The 23,751-nt window shown below is 48.2% G+C and overlaps 2 protein-coding genes and 1 long non-coding RNA gene across 7 annotated transcripts in view; 1 reads left to right on the forward strand and 2 right to left on the reverse strand.

Moving 5' to 3' along the window:
- LOC132452659 (uncharacterized) overlaps window positions 1–1,434 on the reverse strand; it is a 3,854-nt gene extending 2,420 nt beyond the window's left edge. Inside the window, exons 1-3 of one of the 3 annotated variants that reach the window (XR_009524452.1) lie at window positions 1,300–1,434; window positions 603–742; window positions 1–317 (exon numbers count right to left, since the gene is read on the reverse strand). The exon at window positions 1–317 is cut by the window's left edge and continues 1,790 nt beyond it. This is a non-coding gene — a long non-coding RNA (uncharacterized LOC132452659). Of the gene's footprint in view, window positions 743–1,299 lie in introns of all 3 variants that reach the window. The other 2 variants (XR_009524453.1, XR_009524451.1) reach the window with 2 other exon arrangements.
- Window positions 1,435–1,449: 15 nt separating this feature from the next.
- LOC132452643 (tripartite motif-containing protein 55-like) lies at window positions 1,450–11,580 on the forward strand. 3 transcript variants are annotated; one of them, XM_060045367.1, is made up of 8 exons: window positions 1,450–1,585; window positions 2,225–2,394; window positions 4,189–4,369; window positions 5,017–5,112; window positions 6,771–7,004; window positions 10,066–10,088; window positions 10,202–10,326; window positions 10,750–11,580. In XM_060045367.1, the coding sequence occupies exons 1-8, from the start codon at window positions 1,457–1,459 to the stop codon at window positions 10,899–10,901; spliced, it is 1,110 nt and encodes a 369-aa protein (XP_059901350.1). In that variant the 5' UTR covers window positions 1,450–1,456; the 3' UTR covers window positions 10,902–11,580. The 3 variants fall into 3 exon arrangements, with proteins under 3 accessions (XP_059901350.1, XP_059901351.1, XP_059901352.1); XM_060045368.1 differs by having other exon boundaries at window positions 4,192–4,369; XM_060045369.1 differs by lacking the exon at window positions 5,017–5,112.
- Window positions 11,581–12,508: 928 nt separating this feature from the next.
- LOC132452654 (corticoliberin-like) lies at window positions 12,509–14,250 on the reverse strand. Its single transcript, XM_060045382.1, has 2 exons — window positions 13,905–14,250; window positions 12,509–13,497 (listed from the first exon to the last, which is right to left on the reverse strand). Exon 2 carries the CDS (start codon window positions 13,475–13,477, stop codon window positions 12,986–12,988), a length of 492 nt encoding a protein of 163 aa, XP_059901365.1. The 5' UTR covers window positions 13,478–13,497; window positions 13,905–14,250; the 3' UTR covers window positions 12,509–12,985.
- Window positions 14,251–23,751: the final 9,501 nt, after the last annotated feature.

Below are 23,751 nucleotides of genomic sequence, written 5' to 3' on the forward strand. Positions count from 1 at the left end.
GTGTCCATTCGAGACGTGCATATTTCTGAGTTTACGAGGCACACCTGACCGCGCCAGTGCAAAAGAGCATTACCGTACAATGCAATGTAGATGCGCGATCGCCTTTTGAAGGGAAGATGGCAGTATAACGCCAAGGTGTGTATGGAAGGTGAAGCTCCGTCTGAGCAACCAAACCCGGCCCTGTCCGAGAAACAGGAGAGTGCTGCAATCCTCCGTATTATTTCCCTTACAGCATCTAGCGATGCTAGAATCCCCCCACCAGAGGGCGCTGTAGAGCCACGCATTTGATGCCATGCTCCTTTGGCAATATGCAATATCTGGAGGAAATATTAGTGGAGGTAGACATTCTGAGAAAAAGTCATTTAAACATAGTCATAAATTCAACAAGGTTGATACGGATGACCTCATGGAGGTCTCGGAGAGAGAGGGGTCGCCCGGGAATCCACTTTCTCCAATGAAACTGTAGAAGGTGGTTCAAATTTCATGGAACATTTTGGACATTCACATGAATTTGCATATTTTTCATATTCTGGTGGGGAAATTTTTCTATATGTGCGAAATCAGTGAACTACATTGCTTTGGAAAACTTGAATGACACTCACATAGATTTGAAACTTGTTACTTTTACCGAATCCTTCCGGAAGTCGTCTGGCAGAGCTCATGAATAAACATGAGCCAGCAGATTGGTCAGGATCCCCCGAGTGTGAAGAACTTTATAATAAAGTATTTTTTTTATTTTTACCTAAATAAAAAAAGTGATTAACTTCAGTTAAAAAGATGGTGGCAAATAGTTTCAAATTATATGTCCTATAAATGCATGATTTTAATTAACATTAAGAAGTAGTGAACTAGTTGTTGAACAATACATACATGTCCTATAAATACAGAATTTTAAATAAAAAATAAAAAGATTCACCACTAATAATAGTAAAGATTCACCTATGATAACAGTAAAGATTCACCACCAACAACCGTGGAATGGACACACACACACACACACACACACACACACACACACACACACACACACACACACACACACACACACACACACACACACACACACACACACACACACACACACACACACACACACACACACACACACACACACACACACACACACACACACACACACACACACACACACACACACACACACACACACACACACCCCATGCGGGTTTGGCCCCGCTCTCAGCTGTTCCGCCCCTGCTCCTCTCCACCGTCCAGCCTCCATCTCTAATATGGTCCGTGAACATGGCGACCTTCTGCGTGACGCCGCGTCTAAAAACAGACCTGAGGCCAGCCGGTCTACTTTGGGACCGCTGGCCCTCCGGAGCGACCGCGGGAGAGACAGGGCCGAGGCCGGGCGACACTCTCCGTCCCGCTGATCCCCGGGAACCTGGACTCATAGTTTCGGTTTTAGTTTGAATCCTTATTGAAGGTGTTGACGATGGACACCATGGATAACCTGGAGAAGCAGCTCATCTGCCCCATCTGCCTGGAAATGTTCACCAAGCCGGTGGTAATACTGCCGTGCCAACACAATCTGTGTCGGAAGTGCGCCAATGATGTTTTCCAGGTAAGCAAACGTCGATTAAAAATAAAGTTTCGCTGCTATTTTAGACCTTTGGGTAAACGCCGTGTGTCTGCAGACCCAGACGCGGGTAGGCCTGCTTGTGTTTACTCTCTCTGATTGTTTGATTTGTCCACACGAGTCCACATCTCCCAAATGGCCGTCGCGCGCCCCCCCCCTCCTGCAGTGTAGACGCACTGAACCCTGCGTCATCCCATAAGACAGACAGACAGACAGACAGACAGACACTTTATTCATCACCTTGGAGAGATTCAGGTATCCAGTAGCTCACGAATTCAGTCGACACTGACAGACATTACAAATTGACAACAACAAAACAACAAACAACAAAATGGAACAAACAGTAAAAGTCAGTCAAATACATAAAAGGTGAGCAATATTGCACATCATTGAAATCACATGTAAAAAAAGAGCAAGAGGGGGATATAAATAAATAAATAATACTCAACCGCACCTTGTCCAGTGTGTGTGTGTGTGTGTGTGGGGGGGGGGGGGGGGGATCTGTGTCATTCGTTTACCGGTGGATTCGTTCCCTCAGCGCTTCTGTGGACCCTTGACCCTTGACCCTTGCCTCTTACCTCTTGACCCTTGACCCTTGACCCTTGCCTCTTGCCTCTGCCCCAGGCGTCCAACCCCTACCTCCCGACCCGGGCGGGGGCGGTGACGTCGGGGGGTCGCTTCAGGTGCCCGTCGTGCCGGCACGAGGTGGTGCTGGACCGGCACGGGGTCTACGGGCTGCAGAGGAACCTGCTGGTGGAGAACATCATCGACATGTTCAAGCAGGGGTCTACCAGGTGAGGACTCATGGTCTACCAGGTGAGGCCTCAGGTGATATCAGCTGGTCTACCAGGTGAGGCCTCAGGTGATACCAGCTGGTCTACCAGGTGAGGCCTCAGGTGATATCAGCTGGTCTACCAGGTGAGGCCTCAGGTGATATCAGCTGGCCTACCAGGTGAGGCCTCAGGTGATATCAGCTGGTCTACCAGGTGAGGATTCAGGTGATATCAGCTGGTCTACCAGGTGAGGATTCAGGTGATATCAGCTGGTCTACCAGGTGAGGCCTCGGGTGATATCAGCTGGTCTACCAGGTGAGGCCTCAGGTGATATCAGCTGGTCTACCAGGTGAGGCCTCAGGTGATATCAGCTGGTCTACCAGGTGAGGATTCAGGTGATATCAGCTGTTCGCCACCTTTAGGCTCTTCTCAGTGGATGGCAGGGTGAATTCAAGTCATTGCCTTTTTATAGAGCTTTTTTCAAGGAACACAAAGCGCTTTACATTGTGACATTGTGTGTGTGTGTGTGTGTGTGTGTGTGTGTGTGTGTGTGTGTGTGTGTGTGTGTGTGTGTGTGTGTGTGTGTGTGTGTGTGTGTGTGTGTGTGTGTGTGTGTGTGTGTGTGTTGCATGTGCTTCCACACAACCTGCCTCTTCCTGTGTGTGTGTGCGTGTGCGACGTGTCTGTGTGTGTCTGTGTGCCCGCGTGTACATTAGCCAACATCAATAAGATAACATTGTCTATTGTATCAATAATGTGGTTATTAAGTCACAGACCACATTTATTTTCTCTCATCCACTACAGTCATTATGTTAATTACCAATCCTGTGTTGAGGTTTTTGAGTTAAGCGACACCCCGCTATCACATAAGTTACGGGGGTCAGGCTTTGTTTAGGTTTGTCTCTCCCCCCCCCCTCCCCCCCCTCTCCCTCCCCCCTCCCTCTCCAAAGGGCAGCAGGTTGAAGTGGAAGGCGGTCACGTGTCAGTAGGCTCTGCCTGCTCCCTTTCCCAGCCGTGTTTTTAGCACGTAGCATCTCTCTATCAGCGGGCCCCATTCCAGGGGCCCCTCTGCCCGGCCGCTCTGAGAGCCGGGAGGACGCTGGAGGCTCTCTGGGTCTCTGATCTACTGTACAGATGTCTCGTGAATGATCGGCTGACCTGTTGTCACCGCGGCACGGCCACTGGAAATTTGATCTGCAGGCTAAGCTTAGCTTTAGCTGTTAGCATCCCATTCACACATACGTCGACAAGCGACAACAAATAAACAAGATAACGAATGATCAGCTTTCCGGCTGTGATGGATTGTTCTGCCGGACGTTAGTCCATCCGGAAAAAAAACCAATTTTTGATGTGTGAAAATAAGATAAAAGGCTGCTTTCCAAATAGCATACTTTTTATTTTTACTTGTAGCATGTACTGCTGCTTCCCTTACAAAGTACCAGTACTGTTGCACACAGCATGCATACAATTTGGACACCACAGTTGATGTCTCTGATCAGCACACCTGTAGTGCCACCCATCGACTTCAACCGGCTCCGGGGATGTGACGTCACTTCTGCCGCTGAGGATTGTGGGGCAGAACAGCCTAAAGCAGAGACCTAAAGTCTTCTGACTGAAATACTGCGAAATACGTAGAATATAGAACAACGTCCTATAATTTTGGGTGTACTCAATTTTCCATAATTTGAATTTGGGACACACTGAATCCGTTTCTGGTTTACTCAAAAGTACGGCGGTATGGGTCGTGGAACGCCGGGAATGTCTTTACTGGTATAATTCTGCGACGGTAACGTCACGTGCGTTTTACCCGTTCAGCAGCAGCAAGCCGGAGCCGGAGAAGCGGGAGGAGGCACCGATGTGCGAGGTCCACCCGGAGGAGCGGATCAACATCTACTGCGTGACACACGCCCTGCCCACCTGCTCCATGTGCAAGGTGTTCGGGGCGCACAAGGACTGCGAGGTGGCCCCCCTCACCAGCGTCTACCAGACCCAGAAGGTGAGTCATCTGGAGCCCAGAACCCCAAAGCCTGAACCATGCACCTCCAACCTTGAACCCTTAACCCCTTGGACCCCCAACCCTAAACCTCAAACCCCGAACCTTGAACTTGAACCCCGAACTTGAACCCCAAACTTGAACCCCAAACTTGAACCCCAAACTTGAACCCCAAACTTTAACCCCGAACTTGAACCCCAAACTCTGAACCCTGAACCCTGAAACTCGAACACTTGAACCCTGACCCTCAAACCCTGAGGTGTAAACACCTTTGACCGTCAGTGTTAGAAAAGATTATTAAGAGTAACAGAGGTTAGATGCAACGTTTGGATACTATCAAAATAACATTAAAAAAACATCGTAATTCACCATTTCACAGCGTGCAAGAATATATCCACACTAAATGGCGTATTGGCCCATATGGCTGTAGGAGAACTCCTCCGGACTCTGGCCGTGTGTTTCCCAACTCCAGGCCGCTGACTGCAGCCTCCCACTCTGAGCACCAACACAGACTAACTCACCGTTTCACAGCGTGTGCCGGTGGCTCCTCCCTCCGTATCGCCGCTCCCTGCTTTATGGCCACCATATGGCTGAAGGGGAGCGGTGTGTTGTGTGCGCTGCGGTGCTTTATGTGCGTTCCGTCCTCCCAGACGGAGCTCAATGACGGGATAGCCATGATCGTCGGCAACAACGACCGGATGCAGGGCATCATCAGCCAGCTGGAGCTGGCCTGCTCCACCATCGAGGTCAGTGTTCTCGGGTCTCCTCGCTGCACGTTGGGCCGTTCACTTACACAGCGGAGGGGCCCTCGGGGGTCCTTGAAGACACACGCACCCCGCTCACCTTTCTGCCTACATACACGCACACACGCTCCCAGAACTAGACCAGTTAGCCCCGCCCATCAGCCAATTCTGCCGGCAACATCGAGTTCGCCCCGCATAAGGGTCTGGAGAAGAGCAATGCATTTCTTTCTAGGTCGGATACGTTTTTTGCGGGAGCCAATCACCAAGCTGGCTTTTCCCTTTGGCGCGCTATTTGCTGGTTTAACACAATAACACGACAGGGAAGCGACGGCAAGCAGCCAATCGCGTACAGAGTCAGTTGAACTAGGCCCGTTGATCACGCCTCCTGTGCTGAAGAAAACTGACGGCAGCTTCCCCAGTCCAACGTGCAATCTACAATTTACCTTGGTCTGGCAATAGCCAGGCTATCAAAGAACTACACTGCCGGGTACTTTTACTTTGTTATGCTGGCGTTACGTGCATCTTCACACGTCTGCGACAGCGGAGGTCAAAGTGAAAGTCTAAGTGAAGACGGATAAGTAAGATGGACATTTTCTGAGCGTAAAAGGGGCTTTCTCTGTCTCTCTCGGACATGTGCAGTCGGCTCTTCGCTCCATGTCGTGTTGTGACGTCTGTACTGTAGCCCGTAACACACAGCATGCTGTGCTCTTAGCATTCTGTGGCACACACACAGCGGGGACAATGTCAGCTTGTTGATGATTGGTGGAGACCGCACAGCCCTCTGATTGGTCACACACACACCACATCGTAGTGGAGTGTGAGGACAAGCGTGATGACGATGATGATGATGATTGTGATGATGATGATGATGATGATGTTGGAGGCGATTATGAGAATGAATGTGATCACACCAGGAGGCACCTAGGCGCCCCCTGTTGTGGGACACCCTGTGTGGTTGTGACACCCTCTATGGGTGTCACCCCCTCTCTCCCAGTCGCGCCCAAAAAAAAAGGTGTTGGGGGACTAGTATTACGTGGAAAAACTTGATGGCCAGAGCTGCATCGACGTACGGTCATCACTCTCAGTGACGATGGTGTACCAGGAACCATTCATACAGAGTGTGTGTGTGTGTGTGTGTGTGTGTGTGTGTGTGTGTGTGTGTGTGTGTGTGTGTGTGTGTGTGTGTGTGTGTGTGTGTGTGTGTGTGTGTGTGTGTGTGTGTGTGTGTGTCCGTGTGTTTGTGCTTTAAAAAAAATAAAACATGTAACCTGACATTTTTATAGCAATGATCCAAATTCTCTGACACTTAACCCGACAAAACAACAATAATCAGACCAGAGTGTTCTGATGTGTGTTTCTGAAAGAATGTGTGAGATTACGTATGCCTGTGTGTGTGCGCCTGTGTGTGTGTGTGTGTGTTAATATGTGTGCGTTCATGCGTGTGCGTGGGTGTGTGTATACACATGCCTACAAACAACCTTCCTCTTCTTGTGTGTGCCTGTGTGTGTGTGTCTGGGTGTGTGCGTATGTGTGCGCCTCCGTGAGTGCGTTCACGCGTGTGCGTGGGTGTATACACACGTGCCTCCCCGCAACCTTCCTCTTCCTGTGTGTGTGTGTGTGTGCGTGTGCGTGCGTGCGTGTTGTGCGCGTGCGAACCGCAGGAGAACAGCCGGAGGCAGAAGACCCTTATCTGTGAGAAGTTCGACGCGCTGTTCCACGCGCTGGAGGAGCGGAAGCAGAGCCTCGGCCAGCGGGTGACGGCGGAACAGGAGGAGAAGCTGGGCTACATCCGGGGGCTGAGCCAGAGGTACGGGGCCCACCTGGAGGACAGCTGCCGGGCCGTGGAGACGGGGATCACCGCCATGGAGGAGCCGGAGATGGCGCTCTTCCTCCAGGTACCAGCCTCGGGGCTCCGCTGGTTCGATTCCGTTTCGGTTGTATTTGTGTCGCTCTTAATCACAGGTACAGTCTCAAAGGGCTTCACAGCCCCCCCCCCCCCCTGACCGTAGCCCCACAGAGGGCAAGAAAAAACAAAATAAGCAAGGAAGAAATCTTGAGAAGAAACGCAAAGAGGGGGATCCCTTCTTCAGAGTGGGGGATCCCTCCTTCAGACTGGGGGATCCCTCCTTCAGGGTGGGAGGTCACTCCTTCAGAGTGGGGGATCCCTCCTTCAGGGTGGGAGGTCACTCCTTCAGAGTGGGGGATCCCTCCTTCAGGGTGGGGGGTCACTCCTTCCAGGGCTGATCAGGAGTGCAGTGGGTGCCATATTTGACATACATACAGGCAAAACCCTTTAAGGCGAGACACGGCAGGCAAAATCATAGATTTTTCAGTCACTGGTCAATTCTGATATTTTGGGCTATTTTGCACCATTAACATGTAATGTTTCGCACAAAAGAAAAAAAAAAGTCAAAACGAAACATTTAGGTGTTTGTTTTATTATAGTTTGTCAACTTGCGCCTCTGAATTTTACAGAAGATTCACCAAACGTTTGCTTTATTACGCACCGTTTCAAATTACAGCCGGTCTCTGTCATATGTGTTCCGTGGTATCATTGGAAAGCACTCGATCTGCTGCACAACATAAAACTGATATCTGATTGGCTGGACTCGATTTCCGACCAGACGATTGGTTCGAATGTATCACGTGGTATGCTCTCAAGCTTGGTTGGCTTTTGCCATAAGAATCTTTAAAGGCCGTTTTCTCAAAATGAGTGTTTTTCCATTTTTAGGTGCACATTTCTCAGCCTATGTAGAACCTAGGTACACCACACTTCCCAGTTTCACACATAGCATTGTTATGAAGACATCTGCACATGGATTTATTTATAAATTGTTCCTGGCCAGATTTATGGGTCATTTTACCTGGAAATCATGGCGAAAATAGGGTTTTTAAGGCCATGGATAGTATATTTTGATTTCCCAGGTCATAAAAGCAGATATCCTAAAATCCATGTGAGGATTTTTTGTCATTTGATATATAAACAAAATAAAAAAAGAATTTTGGTCCTGGCTTTATCACAGTTTAAGATTCATGCACCGGAAATATATGCAAAAACATGCATATTTAATGAGATTCAGCCTAATTAGCATAATTAAATATGCAAAATTCAAAAACTTGTAATACATTTTTTTCTTATAATGATGTATGTAATCAACTGGTAAAGTTTCATGGTGATCCCTTGTATTTAAAAATGTTACCCTATTCACCTGCCATGTCTGGCCTTAAATGGGTGACAGGGTGCTGGCCAGTTAACCATGAGGAGAGTCATCCAGTTGTAGTCACTGCGATATGCCGGGCACCCAGTCACCGCAACGTGACACATGATTCACACGTTCAGCATCGGTGGTCACTGGTCACTGGGAGGGGCCAACAGCAGGGTTTGCGGGGGTCTGACCCCCTCGAATGGGATTTGGACCCCCCCAAAAGGGACTAAAACGACAGTTTGGGGGGGATACTGAAATACTTGATCTGTTAAAAAAATTACAAGTGTTTGGTTATGTAGTGTTTCTCCGTCTGTGCTCAACATGCAAGGAATAATCTAATGTCATACGATTTCAGACACCCCTTCAGTGGACTGTACCATTTCTGCGCCTTCAGCATCTTTTGACTTATATTTCACTCTACCATTACTCCAATACGAAACACTGGCGGCACTGGCAGTGATGCCAAATTATGTAAAAAACTATATATATTACGTTATAGTTATTAAATGTAGCGATATAATGTACGTCCTAATTTCAGTTAGGGGAGTAAGCTAATTGATTTCAACGCCAGGAGGAGTGGCGTTATGTCCATGCGTAACATAGTGTTTATGCTCTGCAATCGCCCCTGTAATATGGCCTTGATCGTCACTGTAGGTGTCGGTCCGAGGGAGGCGGCCCATGATGAATGGATATTGTAACGTCAGTGGGGTTGGTTCAGGGTTCACTCGTTGTCAAGTCACGTCAGTGAGCCTGCAGCTCGCCGCTGCCCCTACCTGCAGGTCACGGGAATGAGCCATCGTGAAAATGCTCCCATAATCCTTTCTTGATTTAAGTTGGTGTTGTTTGTTGATTAAGATATCTGTTGGCATGTGTTTCTTTCTTCAGAATTAGCTACCTGGTAAAGGCATTGTATACAATTTCAGTAGAATGTAGGCTACACACCGTGAGTGTGTAATGATGTAGGTATGAATATAGAGGCAGGGCTTTCTAATGAGACCATCGCCCACTGAGTGGAAATTCTGACCCCCCCGCCCCTGAAGCTGGTGGGGTACTTCGAACACTGGCCAACAGTGAGGACTGGGACAGCTGTGTGTGGTGTAGAAGATTGATTTGATTTATTATTTATTTAGGCCTCGGAAGACACATTGAGGATAAGATCCTCATTTTCAATGGTGCCGAGGGTACAACAGGAGTTAATACATTGGAAAGAAAAAAGAAAATAAATATAAAATAAATATGCATATAAAATAAATACAGTAAAATACAATGGTTGGGTCAAGAGTAACAATCATTGCAGGAGAAGGCAGGTGTACATATGATAAGACTTGTGAATTCCCTAAGTGAAATAAATGAGCACAACCTGAGTGATTTTTGGACCTCATTCCAAATGAAGGGTGCCTTAAAACAGAAGGCTGTCTTCCCCAGTTTTGTGTTGGCATGTGGCAGATGTAATGTAAGCAAGCTTTGGGAGCGTGTATTGACGGTGTTACGGTTCCAGCTTATGAGAGAGGCGAGATATGGTGGCATTAGCCCAATGATTGTTTTATAAATTAAAATTTGATGGTTGCGTTGGGGTGAGATACGTGTGGTTAAATGCAGGCAGGGTCTAGACCTCCTGCTCACGAGGGTCTACAGGCAGGCGGCGGACCCGGGAATCGAACCCAGGGCTTCCGTCTGGGACTTTTGGTTTTGTTCGTGTTCCTTCATTGTATTTTCTTACCCTGCGTCTGTCTTTTGTTTCTATCCAAAGGCGGCGAAACCTCTCCTGAAAAAGTGAGTTTGCGAGCGTTGCACATTTTTTAAAGTCATTCCTGATTGGGCGAAGCGTCTGTACTGAAGTACGGACGCGCGCAGACCCGTAATAACCCCTGGGTTCATGATGTCAGGCTGACAGACGCCGCGAGCACCACCCACCTGGACAAGGTGGAGCCCGGCTACGAGAACATGGACCACTTCACGGTCAGCTTCAGCAGGGAGCGCCAAGCCCTAAGCGCCATCGACTTCATCCACGGTAGACACACATACTCACCCCTACACTCACACACGCACTCACTCACTCACTCACTCACTCACTCACTCACTCACGCACGCACGCACGCACGCACGCACGCACGCACGCACGCACGCACGCACGCACGCACGCACGCACGCACGCACGCACGCACGCACGCACGCACGCACGCACGCACGCACGCACTCACGCATTCATGCATGCGCACACACACACACGCACCCACATCTGTAAACACTCACACGCACTCACATTCATACACACACACACACACACACACACACACACACACACACACACACACACACACACACACACACACACACACACACACACACACACACACTCATACACATCAAGTCCTTGAAACCCTGTTGACTCTTGTTCCCTCCCCAACCTCCATCACACCTTTCTGACCAACAGACGAGGAAGAAGAGGAAGACGACGAAGAGGGGGTCGACGTGGACCCCGCTGGCAGCCCGGCGGTCGCCACGGCTACGCCATCCCAGCCGATCCCCTCCGCACAGACTGGATCCCTCCCTAGCGCACCCAAGACCGCCTCCACCTCAACGTAGCCGTCGGCTCGTTGGACTCAGGCGGTATCCACGGTTACGAGACGTGTGTGTGTACCACGGTGCGGGGTCGGAGGTGGGAGATGTAGTTTTTATGAAATAAGTTTGACTGTTTAACTTGACTAAAATGAGAGACTGTGTCCCCCTGTCTCAGAAGGAGCACGTCTTCAGGATGGACAACCCCCCCTGTGTGTGAAGGCGGGGGTAGAAGGGATTCTGTGATAATGTCCCTCAGCTGAGGTTCTTTGTCATATAAAGTGCCTTCAGAGTGGAGGGTTTGTTAAGTTTTGTTATTTGTAAAGGAGGAAATGTCAGGTCAACACGTGACGCTAATGTGCCTGGCTGAACTTCTTCAACGACAGTGCAATCTTTTAGGGGGCACTCTTTGTTAGGCACTTTTTTGTACACGTAAACTGATTTCCTTTTTATCAGTTGGATCCGTTAGCATTAGCACAAGATGGCCGCCTAATTGGCCCACGTTCTCCATGCACCACTGGTGACGTTTACCTCCGTTCACGGCTCCGTGCACAGAGCTCGCTAGACACCTTAGTCTCCACATTGGTATGAAGTGGGAACGTTTTCCCCTCGGAGAACCCATCTGGCTCTGGCTGTTATCAATCCTTTTTAATTGTCATTGGGCATTCCAACGTAAAGGAAGAATAAACTTTGTTACTCACTAAAACCGTGTGTTCTGGGTAATGTCTGTTATTTAAAGGTTTGCTTGCCGTGTTCCCATTCGCTTTCACCTCATGTTTAATCGGTGTATGACGTAGGGAATGGACCTCTCTCTCTCTCTCTCTCTCTCTCTGTCTCTCTGTCTCTCTGTCTCTCTGTCTCTGTGTGTGTGTGTGTGTCTGTGTAAAGACACTGGCCAAAGCAATATTCTGTTCCTAACATATTTTGATTTAATTTTGTATGAAAGCTTTACCGCCCAACCACCAGACTTCAATGTAAAACTATCGGCTCATGCTGTCAGGCATCTTAACTGGAGGGAGATGACATCTCCAACTGCGGTGGTCCGTCCCGCCGCCCTCTCCTCCTCCTCCTCCTCCTCCTCCTCCTCCTCCTCCTCCTCTATTGGTAACCTCAACTATTCTATATTTTTTAGCAGAAATCTGGTGGTGAATCCCTTCAACCTAAGGAGGGGCTGAGAGGTGGTTCAGGAGTGAGTCACGGCTGCAGTGTGTCTGTGTGTGTGTGTTTGTCGTCCCAGCGTGTACACACATGAGGACACTGGGTCAGGGACCCACCCAGCATGGCGTTCCCCCCCCCCCCCCGCTCCATCAATGTTCGGTTCTGTTCTGGTTCCGGGGGGGGGGGGGTGCATTAATAATTTGACTGTTGGGGATCAGGAGAGATTAAGGTTTAGACGAGGGTGGTTGAATGGCCATCACCCAGTCGCATGTGGACTGCATCTCATCTGTTATGTCATCTCGGTCTTGTTCACACCCAGCAGTGTCCCATCGTGTTTGTAGATTGAAGAATATAGAATTAAGATCAAAGAATGGAGGACGATACATCTTATTTGATGGAAGGACATTTCTCTATCAATAGTCAGGTCAAAATAAACTAAATCTTATGCGGGAAGAATATATGACAAACACATGTGATGAATTGATTTGTTTTCAATTTATTTTGACATGCTGGTAGTTGGATTACTGATTTACCTTTCCCCAAAATTGATGAGCTGAAGTATTTAATGATATCCACAGAGATAGGGAAACGCTGCTTTTCATGTTTTATTAAAAAATATAGATATGACTTTCTGTCAACAACTGGATGCTTGTCTTTTTATTTACAAACTTAAATAACAAATACATTGAAATATTGGTTTAATCAAATGCGATATGTAGTATATTGACCAGGTCACATTTCACTTAAAAGAGAATAATCTTCGTACGCTCCGGTACACCAACAACACAACCGAGGGGGTTTCGAACCTACAACCTGCGTCTCCATCTCCAGCTCTCCTCGCTATCTCCTCACTTTCAGGGTTTCAGGGTAAAAGCTTTCAAATCAATTCTTCAGATTAGAGAACGGTGACACGAAAAAATAATAAAATATAATCGGAGGCGGGCATCCAGCCTTCACTTCCCGAAGAGTTCCATCATGCGTCTGTTGTTCTGCGCCTGCACAGCCAGCTGTTCCGCCCGGGACATCTCCATCATCTCCCGCAGCAGGTGGAAAGTCAGGTCCAGGGAGATCGGCGGGTCCTCGGACCGCCTCGCCCGCTCCATCTCCTCGTCCGGCCGGGTCTCCAGGCCGGCCGTCAGCGCCCTGATGTTCCCAAACCTCCGCTCCAAGAGACGCGACAGCTGGAGGCGCAGAGCCTGGGTATGCAAGGGGTCGGCTCGGCCGGGCAGCATCATCCACGGGGACCCGAGGGACACATAGCTCGGGTCGGCCAGATGGACGGAGTACTCCTCCCCGAGGCGCGTGAGGACGCGCAGGGGCTGTGGTTGCGTGGACTCGGGGTTCGGCGACGCGGGCACGCCTGCGCGCTCGAGAGCCCTACATTCATAGCGCGGGAAGAAGGCAACGAGCAGAATCACGGTGGCGCCAAGGGCATTGAGCGTCATGTCAGGAGAGCGACAGGAATCTGTGAGGAAGAGGTAAAGGTTCACTTGCAGTTGCTGCTAATGAAAGAATCGTGCCCGCTAAGTGCGCGGGAATGTGCCGTTTTACGCATGCACGGTCCTCATCGGGGAGTTGGTTGATAATAACAATATGATGCAATGGTGAGTAGCGTCTATGGTGTTATCTGGTGGTTGTTTTCTCTTACGAAAGAAGAAAAGTAAAGTCAGGGAAAATGCATCTAATTAGGGAAATCCATCTCAAGTTTTTTAAATCGTAATAATAAAGTAAGTTCCCTTATGTAAGGTCCGTATCGTTGAATCTGTGTGACTATCAACCCAAACCCACAAACATCCCTCATTATCCCTTAAAATAGATGAACCCAAAGGTTTAAAACTTAAAATAATGGGTTAAGATGTGAAACGGACGTACCTTAAATGGTGGTGTGAGCTCCAGCCCAGTCGCCTCCGTGCCAGGCAGTATGCGGTGCTGTCCTTTAGAGAACCGAGCCGAGCTTGAGTTCCTCCAGATCAGGAGCCTTATATACCCGGACCAAAGAGCTCAGGAGCCTTATATACCCGGACAAGAAAGCTCAGGAGCTTTATATACCCGGACCAGAGTCACGCTCCGTGCGCCGATCGGTCTGCGCCGGTGCCGATGGGTGGAACTTGAATGAACACCTCTGGGGAAAAAAAGTCCTATAGGTGCTACTATGAGTCAGAGGTGGAGCTGTGAGGGTGCGTCTGTTTACCAGTCTGTCTGTCTGTCTGTCTGTCTGTCTGTACGTCTGTACGTCTGTCTTTCTGTATGTCTGTCTCCCCTCTGCCTCTGTGTGTGTGCGCGTGTGTGCGCGTTCGGTGTGTGTGTGTGTGTGTGTGTGTGTGTGTGTGTGTGTGTGTGTGTGTGTGTGTGTGTGTGTGTGTGTGTGTGTGTGTGTGTGTGTGTGTGTGTGTGTGTGTGTGTGTGTGTGCGCCGCCCCGACACTCGTCCTAATGAAAGGCTGTCCTGACGCATCAGGGCTGAGTGACGGCCGTCCCACTGCTCAGACCTCCAGAGCACCGCCTCCACCTCAGTCACTACAGGGGCCTCACCCCCACCCACCCACCCAGCCTCACCCCCACCCACCCACCCAGCCTCACCCCCACCCACCCACCCAGCCTCACCCCCACCCACCCACCCAGCCTCACCCCCACCCACCCAGCCTCACCCCCACCCCCACCCAGCCTCACCCCCACCCACCCAGCCTCACCCCCACCCACCCGCCCAGCCTCACCCCCACCCACCCAGCCTCACCCCCACCCACCCAGCCTCACCCCCACCCACCCACCCAGCCTCACCCCCACCCACCCGCCCAGCCTCACCCCCACCCACCCACCCAGCCTCACCCCCACCCCCACCCACCCAGCCTCACCCCCACCCACCCACCCAGCCTCACCCCCACCCCCACCCACCCAGCCTCACCCCCACCCACCCGCCCAGCCTCACCCCCACCCACCCACCCAGCCTCACCCCCACCCACCCGCCCAGCCTCACCCCCACCCACCCACCCAGCCTCACCCCCACCCCCACCCACCCAGCCTCACCCCCACCCACCCACCCAGCCTCACCCCCACCCCCACCCACCCAGCCTCACCCCCACCCACCCACCCAGCCTCACCCCCACCCACCCGCCCAGCCTCACCCACCCACCCAGCCTCACCCCCACCCACCCGCCCAGCCTCACCCACCCACCCAGCCTCACCCCCACCCACCCACCCAGCCTCCCCCAGCCAGCCTCCCCCACCCAGCTTCCATCAGCCAGCCTCCCCCAGCCTCACACACTCGAGCCACGCCCCTTCTTTCCAGGGAGTCTGTCTCTGGTGTCAGTCTCCGCCAACCCACCCGTCTCTCTCTCTCTCTGTCTCTCTCTCTCTCTCTCTCTCTCTCTCTCTCTCTCTCTCTCTCTCTCTCTCTCTCTCTGTCTCTCTCTCTCTCTCTCTCTCTCTCTCTCTCTCTCTCTCTCTCTCTCTCTCTCCCTGTCTCTCTCTCTGTCTCTCCCTCTCCCTCTCCCTCTCCCTCTCTCCCTCTCTCTCTCTCTGTCTCTCTCTCTCTCTCTCTCTCTCTCCCTCTCCCTCTCCCTCTCCCTCTCTCTCTGTCTCTGTTCAAAAAGGAATCCTTTAACGGAGGAATAATCCTTCAAAGGTAAAGCAGGGGTTCCCACTCAGGGGGTCACGGCGTCCGGGCCAGGCGAGGAGAATGAGGTTTCCCCGGTGGACTCAGACTCAGAGGAGTGAAATCCTCCCTGAATGTCCTCCCAGCCTGCTCTCACAACACAGAGTCCACCCAGGAAGACCCAGGGAGGAGACGACAGGCTTATATCCATGTTTAGTATATGCTACATGTGAACGTGAACCTCCTAAAATGGCCATTGGATTGGTTCGCTAACGCGATTGAGATCTCAAACTCGGGATATTGTTTGACGGTCGTCTCGTCACGCTAATAAAAACAAATACATCGCTAATAAAAACAAATAAATCCCGGCAAAAACTGTTATCTTGTTTATTTTTAGAGGGTTCATGTGTAGTATATACTGCAACAATAATTCATTTCAGGCTCTGTGGATCGTGGGGAATAGCCCTACTATATGCTATTCCCCACTATTCAATTCGCCTTTGGCGAATTATTGTCAATTATCTAGATGTATAGCTCTATTTGTATATCTAGATATAATAGCTCTACGTATATCTACATTCAACAGCTCTATGTGGTCAGATGTACTAGCTCTATGTGTACATAAAAAAAATAAAAAATATGTGTACATCTAGATATAATAACTATATTTACCTATAATAACTCTATTGGTATATCTAGATATAATAGCTATATGTGTTTATCTATATATAATAGTTATATGTATATATTTCTAGATATAATAGCTCTAAGTATATGTATATATATATATAATAGCCTTATGTTTTTATCTAGATTAAATAGCTATATGTGTATAGCTATTTAATCTAGATATAATAGCTCTATGTGTTTATCTAGATATAATAGCTTTATGTGTTTATCTAGATATAATAGCTCTATGTGTTTATCTAGATATAATAGCTCTATGTGTTTATCTAGATATAATAGCTCTATGTGTTTATCTAGATATAATAGCTCTATGTGTATATCTAGATATAATAGCTCTATGTGTATATCTAGATATAATAGCTCTATGTGTTTATCTAGATATAATAGCTCTATGTGTTTATCTAGATATAATAGCTCTATGTGTTTATCTAGATATAATAGCTCTATGTGTATATCTAGATATTATAGCTCTATGTGTTTATCTAGATATTATAGCTATACGTGTACATCTAGATATAATAGCTCTATGTGTTTATCTAGATATAATAGCTCTATGTGTTTATCTAGATATAATAGCTCTATGTGTTTATCTAGATATAATAGCTCTATGTGTTTATCTAGATATAATAGCTCTATGTGTTTATCTAGATATAATATAGGCAGAGATAATAGATACAATAGTTCTGTGTATTTAGATACACATAGCTCGTGGTTTATATCTAGATATAATAGCCCTACAAAAACGTATATACCTTTTCATCTTTACACACGGTACAGAAGTTGTCATTTTTATCCATTCTAAAACGTGTTTAATTTCCTGTGTTTTCCGCTCCTCCGGGGGGGGAGCTGTCAGCCCCCATCACAGGACCCCACCGGAACACACGCTGCCCGACACGAATAGAAGCCCGCCGCCGACGCCGACGCCATCGCTCCTGGACTACTGGTGTCGGCTCCTCTTCCCATCACCCCCCCCCCCCCACCCCACGCCGGTCCCCCCCAGTCCTCCACCATTCAAGTCATCCCAGGAATGAGATGGGTGAGGCAGGGGAAACTTCTCGGTGACGTAGATCCACAACGGAGCCTTCACGGTGGGCGGGGTGCGGGAGCAGGGAGTCCACCTCAATCAAATGGATTTTAATTAAGTTCAATTCAATCCAATTAATTTCTCTTCAATTCAAATCAATTCAATTCAATTCAATTGCACCCACCTCATCTCATCTTCAATCTGCTTATCCGGGGTCGGGTCGCGGGGGCAGCAGCTCTCGCAGGGGGCCCCCAGACATCCTTTCCCGGGCCACATCGACCAGGGATGGAGTGCATGGGGGCCATGATTGACGTGCAAAAATCGTACAGAAATATTACAATTTAGTTTATTTATATTTAGTCACAATTCTCCCGATGCATGATGGGTAAAGCCGCGACCTTTGACACGGGCGCCGTGTCTATCTCCACCGCGGCGTCACCACCACGACGAGCCGAGACCAATCGGTTGCATCGCTCGACGGCGCGAACGTCAGAGGGGCCGAACAATAACAGCCCGGCGATTAATTGCGATAACGACGGTTGCCGCAGCAACCTGTTTTGTTTTTTTTGCGATTGATCAGTGGACTCACGGCGGCGCGGCGGACGGAGAGACAGACGCTGGGACAAACACCACCGGGGACGATTAGCCGGAGTTCCCCGGGGGATGCGGCGTGGACCCTGGGTGTGTGCTCCTCCTCTCAGACCCCAGCCCCGCTGCCTCGGCCTCTCCTCCCCTCCTCCTCCTCATCCCCTCCTCCTCCTCCCTCCTCATCCCCTCCTCCTCCTCCTCCCCTCCTCCTCCTCCCCTCCTCCTCCTCCTTCTCTCCCTCTCCCCTCCTCTCCTCCTCCTCCTCCTCCTCTCCCTCTCCCCTCCTCCCCCTCTCCCCTCTTCCCCTCCTCCCCCTCCTCTCCTCCTCCTCCCCTCCTCCCCTCCTCCCCTCCTCTCCTCCTCCTCCCCTCCTCCCCTCCTCTCCTCCTCCCCCACTCCTCTCCTCCTCCCCTCCTCCTCCCCTCCCCTCCCCCTCTCCCCCCCCCCCCCCTCTAAAGGAGAGACAAGGCAGTCTTGTCCTGTTTGGGATCAGCCGGTATTCTGATGATCAAAGAGATGGCTGCTGTCTACACACACACACACACACACACGACAAACACAAACACAGACACACACACACATGCACACACGCACGCACACACAGACTGGCAAGAATGCACGCAAGCATATAGATAAGCACATAGACATACACACACACACACACACACACTCAAGCACACACACAAAAAACACATACACAAAGACACACACACATACACACACATAAAAACACACACACACACACACATATAAACACACACACACACACACACACACACACACACACACACAGACACACACACACACACACACACACAGACACAGGGTCTCTGGGGACCCCAGCCCGTCCCTGTGAAGATGGAGAGTGAGAGTGTGCCTAACATCGGTGTCACCAACATGTTCAATGATGACAAACTGGCACACAGAGAGGAACACTGTTCCTCTCTGACCGGTGAGGAGGAAGCCCCGCCCCCCCTCGGTGCTAGCCTGTGTGTGAACTCACGTTGAAGCTCTCTATGGTTAGCTCTCTCGTCCTGTTAAGGGCTGATTATGGTCCCACGTCACGCAACGCAAACGACCACGCGGACGCTTCGACGCAGGCGTGAACCTTTATGGTTCTGCGTCGGTTTTTTCACAGCCCGTTGCTGCTGCGTCGCCTCGATGGAAGGTTAACATTTTTGGGAGGCGCACGTCTGGCCCTGGCGTTGGACGCAAGGAGGGTCCGCAAGGACGTAAGGGGTCCGTAACCCCCTTGATTTAAACGAACGTCGGACCATCATCAGCCCTTAAGCTCTGAATGCGAAACAAATCATAATTAGCGAAGAGGCTAAGAACTGTGCTAACCTAATCGACTAACCTGTACCAACAGGCGTCCTGGAGCAAAACAACTGCTTCTTCATGACCTTTGACCTGAATGATCGAGTCATGAGTCACTTTGGATAAGTGTTGGATAAATAAAGAGTAGTTAAATGGACAATGTAAATCCATGATTTGGCAAATGCATACATTATGCTTTAAATAAATGAATCATCAACCTTCATTCACAAATGCTAGTCTTGAAACAATAAGTGGGACAATCTGTTGTTTAATGCCACCCCTGCATGCTTTATGTACAATACTTCCCCCTTACAGCTTTGCCTATAAACAGGTTTCAGCCAGTATGGGATTTGTTTGAGTACATCTTTCGGAGACGTTTTTATCCCCTTAAGGACCTGTCAGACTTAAGGTCTGTCCATCTTAACCCACGAGGGACTTAAAACACTGAAACATTTGACATCTTGCTTTGTCGTCTTCTCCGAGCTGAGAGCTGTGGTTTCTCCACTGTAGATTATAAAAGGTCACAGCACTGGTCTGACATTAGGAAGCATTTGGAGCATATTTGAAGCATTCAAGCATCAAACACACTTATTGTGATTATTCCCAGCGTTTGTTTTCTTTCTATCTTGGGAACATGCCCCTCCTTCTCCCTGTCTTTCTGTTGATGCACGGATATAAAGACCCCCCCCCCCCCCCCCGGGATTAGTTAACCAGATGATGGGAAAGCATGAATGGAGAGGGATCTATAAATGGGTTTCTATTCATATATTGTTGCTGGTGGATTTGTAGTGGTGTTATTGTCACGGTTTGACAGCCTGTGAAACCCACTGGTTTAAAACAAGGAACGCTGCCGTGGCTCGAAAAAGACACGACTGTACAGAGAAAAATATTTTAATCGATGACGCTGAAAGAGCAGATATTGTATAATAATCTAGCAAAACTCGGATGAGAATGCAAATGTAATACAGTACGTTGTCGGATAGTGTTCCAAAATAGATTTGACATGTATATGACATGCAAATAAAAGCCTAGCTTTGAAAATGTGAAACATTAAATAAGTGTATTATCCTGAATCCGTCCCTCTTCCCATGTGATAAAATAAGTATTAGGTAATTTATTTGCTTAAAGACATTATTTTGATAGTGTTTTACATACTTTACCAAACCATAATGTTTTCAATACTTCCTTCAAGCTGTTGATGTTCATCTTCACTCTGCGGCAAGCAGCAAGGTGAAAAGATTGCCACGTTGGGAAGAATCTAGGACACAATAATTTCACCAAAACGTCAGCCAATTTCACTACATTTTGAAAACCCCTTTGAGTGCAGCAGTCATCTGAGGGCAATCCAAGAACAATGTTGTTAAATTTCGCAAAACTAAAGCGGAATTCTGCGATATAGGCCACCAAAGTGCGTTGATGTGAAACGCTTCAACTTAATGAAGGGGAAACCATTTTACACTCTTCGAATTGCCTACAGTTTTTTTTGCTCCTCATGTGATTCGGACGACAACAGGCAAAAGACTCAGACAAACGCTATTCCGTTCCCGTAAGTCTTTAGAAGTAACGAGCGACGAATCTCGACAAACGCGTGCTCAACTTTGATTCTTCCATTATTCCAATCTCGCTCGGTCTGCGGTGAAGGTAACAAGCAGAACCTCTGCGCGTCGGCCATAGCTTCGCTCCTCCTTCATCTGTCCGGCCCTTCTGTAACAGCTTTGATTCAGAGGTTGATGTGTTTTTATATTAAGCCAGGCGGAGGGAAGTGGTCCAGCCCACCAAAGAGAAGCAGGCAATCTCATCTTCTGCGACCAAACTTTTAAGAATACAAACATGGCCATCAAAGAAGATTGAAATACCAGTAGTCTTGTTTTAAAGCAGGTGTATGTTTGTAACTGGTTTCTACGGTATAGATTTCACTCTAAATCTTGTTGACCTTTTGAACCTTGTTAGCTCGTGTCCACAGTATTCAACGGTACGGTAATGTTTGTTATGCAACAGATGCTAACAAAGAGCCAGTCTTGCAAAGCGAGCCCACATGGTCCGATCACCTTCCTCTTGGGCATCCGGCTTGTGCTAATTACCTGAGTGACATCGCTAACATGCTCTCCGCAAACCGCTTTCAATTGGTCTACAAGAGCCAATTCTCCAGGAACGGTCCTCTCTTGTCTCAAAGGTCATAGTTCAAAGGTCACGCTCCACTGAGGGTAGTCTAATGCTCTAACCCGGCGATGTGCAATAACACACACCACTTAAGATGGGATTTTCCATCCCATAATAGCTTATATAATAGAGAGCATTTCCTCCGCCACATACACAAGATGGAGCCCAGTGAGGCAAGGCGATGTCTGAGGCTTGAGTGAGCGTCCGTCAGCGAGTAATTAAGGAAACCGAGAGGCAACCTCTGGATGTTAGTGAGGTGGAAGAAATACTGGTTTCTATGTTCAAGTGCTTATTGTTTATGGTATTTCCTATTACGACTTAACTTTACATTTACGTTTAGGGCATTTAACTTACAATGAGTACATTTGACAGAAGGAGGAGAAACAACAATGTATCGCTGTCGATGCAGTCAGGATGTTCATAGAACCAAGTGCAAAGCACTGACAACTAACAGATTTCTTTAGAGGGGATTTCATACTTTTGAATGTCGTTCTCAGAGAGCATATAAAAACATAAGTTCGGTAAAAACGTAGGTGAAGGACATTTTTAGGTCTTAGCTAATCGACACGGAACATGGAACATGGAAAACATGGAAAACGTTTAAGGAAGAAAATGGAGATATTGGATTCTGCATCGCACGTATCCTGCCTTCACACACCTCCCCTGAAACATCTCTCATCTCAACCCCGCTGGCCCGGGGGATGAAACGATGTCCCAAGAGGCCATATTGTGTGTGTGTGTGTGTGTGTGTGTGTGTGTGTGTGTGTGTGTGTGTGTGTGTGTGTGTGTGTGTGTGTGTGTGTGTGTGTGTGTGTGTGTGTGTGTGTGTGTGTGTGTGTGTTCAGATGCACGTGCGTGTGTGTTTGTGTGTGTACGTGTTTAGATGCATGCCTGTGTGTGTGTGTGTGTGTGTGTGTGTTCAGATGCACGTGCGTGTGTGTTTGTGTGTGTACGTGTTTAGATGTGTGTGTGTGTGTGTGTGTGTGTGTGTGTGTGTGTGTGTGTGTGTGTGTGTGTGTGTGTGTGTGTGTGTGTGTGTGTGTGTGTGTGTGTGTGTGTGGTGGGGTATGTGTGTTTGCGGTTTAATTTAAGTGAATGGTCAGGATTTATGAATGGGCCTGGAGACCTGGGATAAATCTAGTGAACCGGCCGTATAAAAGTAATGCAATCAGCCAGGCAGCATCAGACACTGTCGTCACACATCAAACCAGAGCGCATCACCACACACTGCACTGCTCCATATATATACACACATATACAGAGAGAGAGAGAGAGAGAGAGAGAGAGAGAGAGAGAGAGAGAGAGAGAGAGAGAGAGAGAGAGAGAGAGAGAGAGAGAGAGAGAGAGAGAGAGAGAGAGAGAGAGAGAGAGAGGGGGGGAGAGAGAGAGAGAGAGAGAGAGAGAGAGAGAGAGAGAGAGAGAGAGAGAGAGAGAGAGAGAGAGAGAGAGAGAGAGAGAGAGAGGGGGGGGAAGAGAGAGAGAGAGAGAGAGAGAGAGAGAGTTTGGATGATATCTGCTGTGTATTTATAGTCATTTATCAGATGCTTTCATTCAAAGTGACTTGCGGTGACTGTTATTGCGTTGCAGTCATTGTTCTATATATATATATATATATCTATAGATAAAATGTCATAACATTTTATACAAAGATAACATTGTTTACAATGATATAACATGTCTTGTCAGACATCTTTTGGTTGAGTCAATCCTCTGTGTGTAATAGGGACTCGGGTGAAGGAAGGTGTTGTGGAAAGATGAAGAAAACAGATGCACTTTTCATACATACTCACTGACTGAACCCAATTAAGCCATTGTTAATAATTAGCAGAAGATACAAAGTCTATTTGACTATTAGGCTTAATGCACTATAATACAAATGTTCTGAACCAATATATTGAATGATAAAAGGGTGTTAATGAGATACAACTCAAACAATCATCACAAATTTTTTTAAAGTACACTTCCTAAACACGCTTAGTTCATAAAGTCAAATCTTCAATGTGTAACTTTTCATTGGTTAAAAGAATTGTAATGTAGTGTTTATCATTATAAAAAATCATATGATCAACCATTACATCAAACAGAGATGATTCTTATTACGCTTTGAGCTGGGAAAGAGCTTTTAATATCCATCACAATTAAGAAGACGTCATTCTATTCACAATCCTCAGCTCATTTGCATTTATAACTCTTAATCTAAATTGAATTCCACTGCGATTGTCTTGTGATTGAGTGCTGTTTGATTATTTTCATAAACCTTTAGAATTATCACCTGTACTTTCTAGGGTATTTGAAGGGACATGAATTATAAAAAGAAAAGTATCAATACAATCATATTCTGTTTGAGTTGAG

This window comes from Gadus macrocephalus, chromosome 23 (assembly GCF_031168955.1).
Source record: "Gadus macrocephalus chromosome 23, ASM3116895v1".
NCBI classification, from domain to species: domain Eukaryota; kingdom Metazoa; phylum Chordata; class Actinopteri; order Gadiformes; family Gadidae; genus Gadus; species Gadus macrocephalus.